Source organism: Megascapheus bottae, chromosome 20 (assembly GCF_031878675.1).
Source record: "Megascapheus bottae isolate mThoBot1 chromosome 20, mThoBot2.hap1, whole genome shotgun sequence".
NCBI classification, from domain to species: Eukaryota; Metazoa; Chordata; class Mammalia; order Rodentia; family Geomyidae; genus Megascapheus; species Megascapheus bottae.
In genome coordinates this window covers 10,442,174-10,454,095 of record NC_143528.1, presented here as the reverse complement: position 1 = coordinate 10,454,095, position 11,922 = coordinate 10,442,174, and the positions used below count along the sequence as shown (strand labels likewise).

The window sequence follows — 11,922 nt, the reverse complement described above, 5'->3', positions numbered from 1 at the left end:
TAGTTGCAGAATGCTTGCCTAGCATAGACCCAGGTTTGATTCCTTGGTACTACATACACAGAAAAAGCCAGAAGTGATTCTGTGGCTCAAGTGGTAAGTACTAGCCTTGAGGAATGCCCAAGGACAGTGCTCAGGCTCTGAATTCAAGCCCCAGACTGGCAAAAAAAAAAAAAAAACCCAAACCAAAAAAACAATCCAAACTAATTCCACATATAAACCAGTTTATTAGATTGTCAGTGATAATTTGAGACATATTCAAGTTATTTATTTTACTTCATAGAAACAGAAGGGAGGAAAGTTTTATACTTCAAGCTTTGTTCAGCATGTGTGCAGTTAGCATCCACAAAAGCACCATTGGATATGGGAGAATTAGCACCACAGAATTTTAGGACCTAACTGTTAACATGCATCACTGAAAAACTTGGAACATGAAAACTGAAGTAATACATGGTATGGTCCATTATAAACAATACAAGGCAATTTATAACTCTTCATACAGTACAATACAATTACAACCAATGAGAAGCTTTTTTAAAGTACAATACAGGACAAAAAAAAAAAACCACCTTGTACCCTGTTAACACTAAAGCAGTTACAGCTTAAAAAAATGTTCCTTGTAAGAGGCAATGGGTTAAAATGATCCCTTCCCCCTCAAATTTTAAATTCAAACTAATATAGTTACATGGTCTCGTAAGAAAGTATTTTCAAATTTATATGTCTTCCCAATGCTGACGAATGGTGGCTTGAAAACTGAAAGGTTTGATGAATTAATCAACCCTTGCAAACTTAAACCCAGTAGGAGTTGAGAAGTGTTGCAGTGTGATGGAAAGTTTTCCATACAAGATCAGTTAGATAATGATGCCAATGGTGTTGAAACTTGTCTTCCCTTCCATGGAGGAATGTCACATATAGAAGCCTTGTATTCGTGATGAATTTCTGCTCAGTTCTTTCATTGAATCCTTTTATGCTGGAGTGTAACATAAGAGATTTATTCCTCAACTGTTTTTGTAGTATCATAGGGCTGTTCCTTATGGTTGATTTGATAACAGTGAAAAGAGTTGATAGTCTCTCTGGATTTAGAGTAATTTGTGAGCTAAAGAAAAAATATTAATTTAAATTTAGCAAATATGAAATCTTATAGAGAATTTCACTATTTTCACAGAACAAATCCATAACTAATATTATTGAAAATCTTCCTATTGGAAAGCATGTAACAAACCCTCCATTTTTAGTTGTGCCTAAGCCAATTTTGGCATATGAGAAGTTATTGTATAAGAAAATGTGTGGTAAGAATTGATAGACACAGGTATATTCAGATCTCAATGCACTAATGCCAAGGAAAATATAATTTTACTCACCAAGAGAAGAATATACCTTGAAGCATCTATGCAGACACATGAACAGATCATGTATCTGCTCAACTTCTAATTCTGGAATAGTGATAACAGGGTCATTTAAGAAAAAGTAGTCAGTTATAGTACTCAGCAATTTTACGTTGTCTATATTTAACAGTGAAACAGTTTTGAAAATAGAATCAGTACTATATGTGTAAGTTTACATTTCATCATTTGTATACTTGTAATACATGCATTTGTTTTCCAAGTCTTAAAAATCCCACTAGGACTGACATCTTTCAGAACAACAATCTAACAGTAAACAAAAACTTTCTAAGGAAAATATTTAGCATCACAGAGATTTCAGAAAAGTCTGTTACTCAGCATCACAAAATACTCAATAGGCCTACATTTAAGATTGTTCATGCCTTGACATTGACACACCTTTGGATTAATATATTTTATTTAAAAAAGAAGACATATCAAAATAATTGATGTGGACTTTTTCTTTAGTCTCTTATTGGTAAGGATCGACAATAAACTCGACTCTTTTCTATATCATGTAATAATGACTGTTTTGAAAACCACATTTGTACTCGGTAAAACAACACTAGAGAGAGAAAAAAAGCTATTCAGAGAGTTAAATATAAGTAACATAATGGAAAATGTCTTATTAAAATATTTTTCCTCAAAGAATATTGCTCCCAAATAAAACAGGATAAAAGTTATCCCATCCTTATTTTCATCAGAAAGACATTTAGTTTAACTTAAGATGAATGAATCCTTTTGTAAAATTTTTCTGCTGAACTACATCCTTTACATAAATCTACCACCAGTTTCCTGAAAAGGAAACCCATCTCTATGGATGATTTAAATTTGATCATTTCTTAGCCATGGGTGACTTGACCAAAGAAGAAATAAAACTGATTTTTAATGCTTGATAGTTACATAAGATGAACAAATAAACAAAAAACCCCTCAACTGAAACAAAACTGAATTGATATGCTAGTTTAATAGTTTTGATTGTAAGACAAGATAGTAAGTTAAAAATAGTTTAAAAGTGAAAAATAGATTAAAAACAAAAACTTTCTAAAAACTGTTTAATGCAAATTTCAGTTGATGTTTTTAACTTCAAGTTACAAGCCTATTTTTGCCACTGTCACATATACTTTGTAACTATTTGATTTCTGTATTGTTCATTGGTTACATAACATAATATTCTATTAAATTAACTTGATTTATCACATTAGATTCTAAGTGGTCTTAGAAAAACACAGAAATAGGATAAATTTATAAAAGGATGAGGAATTTATTAAGGATTTTTAGACATTCTATACAGACAAAATCTAGTCCAAGGTAATAAAGTGCCTTCTTTCCAGGTTACTAATTCTTCACTAAAATATTTTAAGGCTTTATAAGAAACTCTATATTACCATAAATTTGATAGGACATGGGGTTACATTATTTATTAGTTTTTGTAGCTATTATGTCTCTTTCAATCCATATGGTAATAGTTAATAATTAGCAGTTTCATTAGCATACATTCTGATTGTTAACTTATTATTCACCTTGTGGAGAAAAAGAAAGATGTGTAATTTCTAAGTGCTGTATTTTGTATGGAAGACTCATGTTTTGCTTGTGAACAGTCAGTCTTAGCTTTATATCATAATATAGAACAGCAAATAGTTCTTTAAAAGTCCACAGAAGAATGAATTTTCTGACAGCCTGTCATTTCATTCATTTAATCATATTTTCTGTTGTTTTACATTTAAATTGACTGAGAAGTCTTAAATTAAAAAAAGGCCAGAAACAAAACCAATGGAAATTCTTCACATATAAATATAGCTTGTATTGCAACAGTTCATGTGTAATCTGTATTGATGACAACCTGTGGCGTTAAGCACTTCTGTTCATTTTACTTCTGTTACCCAGGGGTGTATCATAGTAAATTACTGGTAATCTAATAGAAGTTCATTAGCCATAATCATACAGAGTGTCTTTTAATCATATCTGTACCTGGTTGTCTAGGCAGGTAGATTTTAGGATGAATTCTAACTACCTAGTCATCACTCAGCCAATACAAACTAAATAAAATGTCTTGAATATCTAGTTTTCAGGGATTTAGCATTTCTTTTTTCAATGAGGAAAAAAACACGACTTAATAATTAGGCACAAGATTAAATGGCCCATGATGCCTAAAATATTCTTACCGATTGCCACTGGATTAAAATGCTCCTTAAGGTTAAAGATTTTGAGGTCATGGAAGAGAAGGATAGGAAAACTCACTGAAAAAATGCTTTAAATGAAATGTTCTACATAATTAGAAAGTTGGGAATTACCAGAAGGCAAAAAGTGCTAGTTTTGAGATGGAGTTTGATTTTGAATCTAAAGTCTAATAAGAGTAATTCTAGGGTTTAAGAAAAAAATAAAGTGTCATAAGCTTTGATAATTGCACATTCCTTTATCAAAGTGCTACAAGTTACCACATCTTTCTAAAATGTACAGGATTCTACTTTGAAAAATCTACATACATATACATTTTTACCTTTTTCATACTAGTATAATACAATTTCACAAACTGCACAAATACTTTCCTAAAAACAGCATCTAGTTTGTTTGTGTGTGTTTAAAATAACTGTTAAGAGCCTCTGTTTTGTTCAAGAATCAAGTACAAGTATAGTCTAAACATTCCATAAAACCTAAAAGCACTAGGAGAGCTTGTTCAGGCCAAATTTAGTAATACTCAGCCATGCAATGCACAGAAATCGTATGCTTTAGAAACCTACTGGCTTAGTCATAGGTTTCTTGGAATGGACTGCATATTATATTTATTCCCTCCAATTGCAGAAATGACAATATTATCCAGTAATCAAGTTTTGAAGACAATGTGAGGGTTCTAGTCTTAACTGCTCATTTGTAAGAAGTATGGCAAAAATGTTTGATGCATTGGTGAAAGATTTTCGTGCTTTATCTCTTTAATCTAAATGGAGACATCATCTGGAAATGTATAGAGTTAATATAACTAAGACAAAAAAATAATAGAGACTAAAGATCAATGCATAAAACAAAAAAGTAAGCAACTGGACATTTTCTACATTATTGATTTGGTTAATCAGGACAAGATAAAGATGGAAGTCTCTTTACCATGTAAAAGCTGCAATAATAAAATTAGTAGCATTCACATAAATTTAAATTTTGAATATTTTTTTTCTGAGTGTAATGATATTGAACTAGAAAGTGTCTCATCATAGATGAAGACAAAGAAGTTATACTATTCAGGGGAAAGTGAAAATGTAAGAGCAGAATTCTCAGCTGATGGCAGGTCATGTGGGTTCTTTTATGACACAGGCTGCACTCTGGGTCATGTGTCTCATTTAATTAGTAAAAAAATGCTGATACACAAAAGTTCTGTTGTTGAAATGAGGACTAGTACACACTAACAGAACATTAAATGACTGCTAAGGAAGTATCCTCTCTTTTCCTACAGCTGGAGATCTCAATCTCAGGTACAAGAATATCTTGGTAAAAGCATTGGAAAGAAATGCCCAATTGTAAAAACTCATCATCTTTTGAGAATGGATTGAAACGGATATGCTAATCATCAGAAAAAAATAACAAACTTTGAAAACATAAGTAAAATCAGAAACAATCAGCTATGATAAACCATGCATAGGAAAAAATGCAGTCTCAATATACTGGAGGTTAATTGAAGGCTGCATAAATATGCATATATAGAAACTTCATAGTTTTTGAGTATAGAAACAAAATTCTTTCTTAATAATAGGCTTCTATAGTCTCAACATTTAAAATTTCTCAAATACTTCAAATAAACATTGAGATGCAAAAGATTCTTAATAAAACTTCTATCTTGTACATGACATTCCTACTATACTTAGTTTGTGTAATTCCTCAAAGAGTTTAAGACTCCACATTCCCTCCTCTTAGTACACAGATATGTTTGACTCTGCAAAAGGTAGGAATTGTATTTCCCCAAACTAACCTTTTGTTTTAGCTGTCTTATTGTGTTGGCATAAATACCAAAAACACCTCCAAGAACCAAGTTCTACTATAGTTATTTGATCCCCTCTTCCTTGTTACTTGGCTATTTCATAGCACTTGCAAAAATTACATGGAGTCTCACAATAGTTTCAGTACAGGAAGGCAAAGTTAGGAAGCTGCCTATGCAGTGATGGAACTGCATAGAGCCTGTGAAAGTTTTATGTGGTTTCTTTGTTCTGTAGGCAGTTTTCTGGCATTGCTCTATCCTGAACATATTGTATGTTCTTTGGGATCAAATACTGGGTCTTCTTGATGTCTGCTCTGATATTCTGACTTAACAGCATTTAGCTCATGAACTATGCAAAATAAATATCCAATCTAATGAGTTGGAAATGGGACCGACAGAAAAACAAATAACTATAACATAATATTCCCAACCCAGTTTCATCTCATCACTCAAAGTCATGCTGGCCTCCTCCTTGTCTTAACTAATAGGCACTGCTTATTTTTTTCTTCCTATTTTGCAGTGAGGGGGATTGAACATGGGGCTTTGGACAGGAGGCACACACTTCACCACTAAGCCACATCCCCAGCTTTGTTGTCCTGAGATTGGGTCTCAATTTGTAGCTTAGGCTGGCTTTTTTTTTTTTTTGTCAGTCGTGGGGCTTGAACTCAGAGCCTGGGAACTCTTTTGCTCAAGCTAGTGTTCTACCACTTTGAGCCACAGCCTCCACTTTCAGTTTTTGGGTAGTTAATTGGAGGTAGAGTCTCACAGACTTTTGTGCCCAGGCTGGCTTTGAACCTGTAGTCCTCAAATCTCAGCCTCCCAAGTAGCTAGGAAGACAGGTGTAAGCCGCCAGTACCCAGCTTTTTTTTTTTTTAAAGGCTAGAATAACCTCAAATTTGAAACCCTTTCTGCTTCTGCCTCCCAAGTGCTGAGATTACAGGTGTGTCACCATGCCTGGTGGTTAATGCTCATTATTAAATGAGCCAACAAAGCACAGCCTATTAAAATGTATTCTCCAGACTACCAAGTACACACACTGTGGACTGTTACTAAAACTGCTCCCAACAATCTGAATTATTCAGTGTAACCTTTGTCTGTGCTGGAGTTAAAAGTTGTGCTTCTGAGTACAGTAAACAATTTTTTCATAAGTGCACGCAGCAAAATGAATTAAGGAAATATTCTACCCAGGTGTAATCATTAGCATGAATCTGGATAACATATGAAGGGAATGAAAAGACAGGAATTGGAATCTGAGGACTAGTGGTTCCTCATTTATTTGGTAATTAAAACAGGAAAGCCAAGACCCTTGAGGAAATAGGAATTTTATTGAACTGGGGCAATGCTGAGGAAGTGAGACCAGTTATTAAGTCTTTTCTAGCTCTAAATTATGGTGTTAATGAGTTCTTCTTGTGATAAGATAGGATGATTCAAAATCTTCCCACAGTATTTCAAAGCTATTGTCTTCTCAAGAACAAAGGATAGGATAATGTCTTGGAACCTTTATCCAATTTTGAGTAGTAAATGTTTTCTTTAAGTCACTGTTACTTCTTCGGTAACAGTTCCACGAAAAGGATTAAAATCTGAATTATCTGCCTTAAACTAAATCAATATAAAATGCATGCTTTACACTATCAGCCAAACTAATATGTTTCCATTTATATCTACCTAAAGAACTGCTTTGTTTCATCACTGAAGAACAATTCAAGATCCCATTTCCCATTTTAATGAAAGGAGAAATTACTCTTTATAAAATCCAGTTACAGTTTTACATTATCAGAGGTGAATTGTATGAATTTGCTATTAAGTTTGTATTTCTAAAAATACTATATTGGAAATAAAAATGATACTGTTAATGATAACATAATATATTGAGAAACAGGAAACATAACTGATTAAAAAATTAGGAATTTTGATGCTGGGGTTGGGCTCAGGGCCTGTGGATATTAAGCACATGTGCTCTACCAATGTGCTATGTATGTCTCTATCCCATTCAAAAACCTACTTTTCATTACTCAGAACTGTAAGTAGATTGGAGGAGGAAAGATGAGTTGCTGTCAGTTTTAACTTCAGCTAAGGTACAACTTTTCAAACACTTGCAAGCAGTGTTTTCACCGAGAAATGAGGTTTATGAATTATTTCATCGACAACTTAAGATCTCTTTACCTAATGTCTAGCTGTTATCATTGGGAATAGGGGGTTATATTTTCATTTTTTCTGACTGGAAATAAACAGTATTGGCAGCTAACTAGAACTAAATAACAGAAATGATGGACGTTTGTTTATACTGCTCAAATGAAGTTATCAATCTTGAGATTTGAGCGCATACATCCTTGAGGCTTAGTATGCAGTGCTGTAGGCTCTCCTTATGGGTTAAATGACTAATGAGGTTCTCTTGGTAATTCAAACCTAACTACCTTTTTATGAGGAATAGGCCAAATTTTACACTAAACTAGGTCATGCTAAAAAGAAGTTTCATTTTACTATTTTGGGAATTAAAAGAATGAAATATGAACACAGTAAAATAATTTAGGAACCAGAAGGGGAAAAATATAAGGGGAGAAGGAAAATAGGGGCTATTAGTGATAGGCAAAAAGGTCTAAGAACCAATGATACAAGTGGGCAAGAGATTTAGAAAATGAGAAAAAGAAACTTTGTTAATCTCTCTAATATTCTCTTCACATTTCTGGCTAAATAACTGATTTGCGTACCTTTTCCAAACATTAAAGATGATACATTAACTTTCCATAAAGTCAACAAAGGGGCTATTGTGTATGTTGCTGGCGTGTGAAAATGTACTGGAATCCCTTTGTGTTTCTACACAGTCTTGAAGATGAAGTGGTTGATGATGTGGGTTGACTAGCCAAAGGCCAGTCCTTTAGTTACATCAAGGTTAGCCACCTTATGGGCATAAATAGAATTCTCTTGAAAAAAGAAGAGCAAGAAATAAAAAACTTTACCCTTCAATCTACTGAAATACCGAAGATAGTACTACGAGCGCTCACGAGTAGCAGTACAATTGGTGCCTAAACTGACTGCAGTTCCACAGGAATCACTGCATAAAATGACAAACATTTAGGCAAATTCACAAATGTAACGTGAATGCTGTTCTTATTGTATATGCGTGTCTCTGAAATCTTTGTACAGAATTATGGGTCAAATTTAGCTCCTAACAAAAATGCATCATTTTAAGAGTACATAACAACTGCTGAGGCACCAGTGTTCAGATGAACAATCCAAGTATCCTGCCCAGAATGCTCTGATAACAGATGCATCTCTTTACATGAAATTGTTACCTTCCGTCATCCAGTGCTCATTATTAGTAGAAAAGTATTTCCCGAAAGAGTGCCTGCTAAGCCCTATAATACTAATTAAGGTTGTAGAGCTGTGTGAGTTTTAGGAGGACTGTCATTTAATCACAACAATTCAGAATATTTTTTATTCAAGCATTCTTGCTATAGGTTTGCTGTTATGATTTCAATAGTAGTTATGTGCCAGTTCAGAGTCTCAATTAAATTCTTTCTTTTCTATTTAAAAGTATCATCAGCAATAGAAGAAAACTATCTACTCTTAAATAAAAAAAGAAATCAAATAAAAAAATACATGTTAAACGAAATCTCAGAATACATGAAACTAATCCATAGTGACAGAAATCAGAGCAGTGGCTGCTTTTGGAAGTTGCGATGCTGTGTGAGTGTGTGGGGGACTCATGCTGACCAGGAAAGGGTTCATGGAACCCCTTCTGCTGTTTCCTGTGTAATCAAGTGTATAGATTGAATTTCACACTTTAAAATCATTCTGAATGCCATTGATTAGGGGCCAATAAAATGGAACACACCCTGTGTTCATCTGCTTTCAAGAACTGACCTTCAGTCATGTCCTACAGAAATGACTTCATTACACCACCTGACACTTGTACAAAGAAGGGAAAAATTATGTGGGTTCTGAGAAGAAAGCAGTAATACACTGAATAGGATTTATCCATAACTGATGCTAAGTTTTCATCTGAAAGTTAAACCTGTAATCAAAACCTAGACAACTGCTTCCTAATGCATTTTTTGTAAATTTAATTACAATCTGTCAAAGATATAAATATCTCAGACACCTAAATATGTAATTTCACTATTATCATTTCCACTTGAAATTAGAGGGAAAACTATGCAAAAGTAAATACAACACCCTTGTACACCGCCTGACCTATGAAAAGAACATTGTTAGTACTTGTTGAATAAATGGTCTCATTTCCCTTACATTGCTATTTCTTACCTTGCATTGTGTCTTTTAACTCCACATTAAAAATTCAGATCGACTAAAACGCAAAAGTGTAGACCTATAATTAATCAGTAAAAGAAGAAAGAAAAAAGAAAGTTATGAACCCTCCATTCCATGTTACTATCATGGCTACTGCTAATATCAAAAATTGTATAAACTGAAAACAATAAACTGACACAAGAGAACATGGTTTCTCAAATTAAAATTTTTTCTTTTAAAACTTTTTTTGTGGGTTGGGAGTTTGGCCTAGTGGTAGAGTGCTTGCCTAGCATGCACGAAGACCCAGGTTCAATTCCTCAGTACCACATACATAGAAAAAATCTGAAGTGGTGCTGAGGCTCAAGTGGTAGAGCTCTAACTTTGAGAAAGTCCAAGAACAGTGCTTAGGCCCTGAGCTCAAGCCCAGGACTGGCAAAAAAACAAAACAAAACAAAAACAAAATCTTTTTTGTGGTACTGATCCCCAAGTTTGAACTCAGGACCCAAGCACTGTTCCTGAGCTGTTTTGCTCAAGGCCAGTGCTCCACCACTTAAGCCACATGTCCCTTTCTAAATTTTTGGTGGTTAATTGACATGTCTTTTTTTTTTTCTGCCTGGGGTGGCTTCTAACTATAATCTTAGATCTCAGCCCCTTGACTAACTACAATTATAGATGTGAGCTCTGCTGTCTGGCAAAACCTCATTGTTTAAAATTTACACAATCAATAGAATTAATAGTCATGTAATATTTTTCTTTCCTTTTTTTTTTTGTCTAGTCCTGGGACTTAAACTCAGGGCCTGGGCATTGTTCCTGAACTTCTTTCCCTCAAGGCTAGCAATCTACCACTTAAGCCACATTCCCAGCTCAATCATGTGATACTTCATGTAAGCCTTTCTGAGAGTGAGAAGTTTAAAGGTCCTAAAGAATCGACAGGGGTCAGTGCTAAAAGTCAGAAAAAAATCATAGTTGAGGTATGACAAAGGAAAAGTGCTGTTGATCTGCAATATGTTATTTATATCCGTTGTTGAGGCAGAAAAGTATAAGGTTCTTCTTTTTTGTTGTTATTGTTTGTAGTGAGGCTTGAACTCTGGGCTCTTGGTGCTCTTTGAGCTCTTCAGCTCAAAGTTAGCTACCTCAAATTACACATTGATAGAAATTAGACTTGAACCCAGGACTGGTGACAGCAAAGTCTGCTGTTCACTACTCCATATGAGGCAAGAGATAATAAGTCTGTTGGAGCCCAATATCTAAAAATAGAGTTGAAATTATTATGGCTATTGCTTAAGGGAGGGGAGGGTGTGATTATAATTATTACTGTACTATTCCACATAGGAAAGACAAATGTAGAACTTCCTTAAACTCTTCCTTAGGCATACTGATCTTTTTGAATCTGTAAACATGAAAATTTGTGTGGATTAGGTCAATTTGTCCACGAAACTTCTAAGCCTACATAAGGCTAGAATAATTCATGCAATAATTCCAGCTTCCACTTTTAGGACAACCCAATCTTTTACAACCTGAATTTATTCCTGGTTTTGATGTTTCTATATTGAGATTTAGTAACTGCTGATTTAGTAACACAAGCAAAGTAGAAACAGGCTTATTTCATTGTTTAAAACATTGGTGTGGCAGCTGAAAAAGTTGAGAACATCAATAGATTTTGTGCAACCAAACTATTAGGAAAAAAAGAAGTCTGCATATATTTAATGTACAGTGAGTGGAATAAAATTAAGGGGAAGATGAATACAAAAGTCTAGGGCAGAGAAGGTAAACCTGTGGTATATATGTTACTACTACAGAGCTTCCTCATCGTGCAACTGACTTTCTTCCTCCATCTTCACATCAGAAACCACAGATGTGTTTTAGGTTGAACTGTGTGGTTTCTTAATTATCTCCAAGCTTTGGATTTGGTAAGCCATTACTATTTGAACAGTAGGCATAAGAGATAAAATGGAATTGTTTTCACCTTAGGACATTGAGATTTAGAATGGGGACCACAAAATTACTGTTTAAAATAGCTGGATTATATCTCTCTAAATTGCATCAGTAAAATATACTTTGAGGACTAAGAGAGAATATAGACAATCACATTTAAAGAATAACAGTTAAAATAATATGGCTTGTTAAACAGCTTCAGACACACTTCTCAAATATACCAACACACAGTTTGGCATATGTCAGATGAACAAAATTTCTGTTGACTGAAAAATACAAGTTTGACCAGATGCTACAAGCTGTTGAGAATAAAGTAACATTGGGCTTGGTTCACTTAAAGCTAGTAACAGTTAAGTATTTGCTTTTCCAAGTTAAGGAAGCTCAATGCTCAACAATGGA

At 34.1% G+C, this 11,922-nt stretch overlaps 1 protein-coding gene across 3 annotated transcripts in view; it reads right to left on the bottom strand.

Moving 5' to 3' along the window:
• Positions 1–204: 204 nt before the first annotated feature.
• Positions 205–11,922, bottom strand: part of Purg (purine rich element binding protein G) — a 30,492-nt gene continuing 18,774 nt past the window's right edge. Inside the window, exons 3-5 of one of the 3 annotated variants that reach the window (XR_016539025.1) lie at positions 9,604–9,667; positions 1,359–1,430; positions 1,011–1,093 (exon numbers count right to left, since the gene is read on the bottom strand). Coding sequence is in view for 2 of the 3 variants with exons in the window: in XM_090353949.1 (XP_090210075.1) it covers positions 989–1,093 (105 nt within the window). In the remaining variant the exon portion in view is untranslated. Of the gene's footprint in view, positions 1,094–1,358; positions 1,431–9,603; positions 9,668–11,922 lie in introns of all 3 variants that reach the window. The other 2 variants (XM_090353950.1, XM_090353949.1) reach the window with 2 other exon arrangements.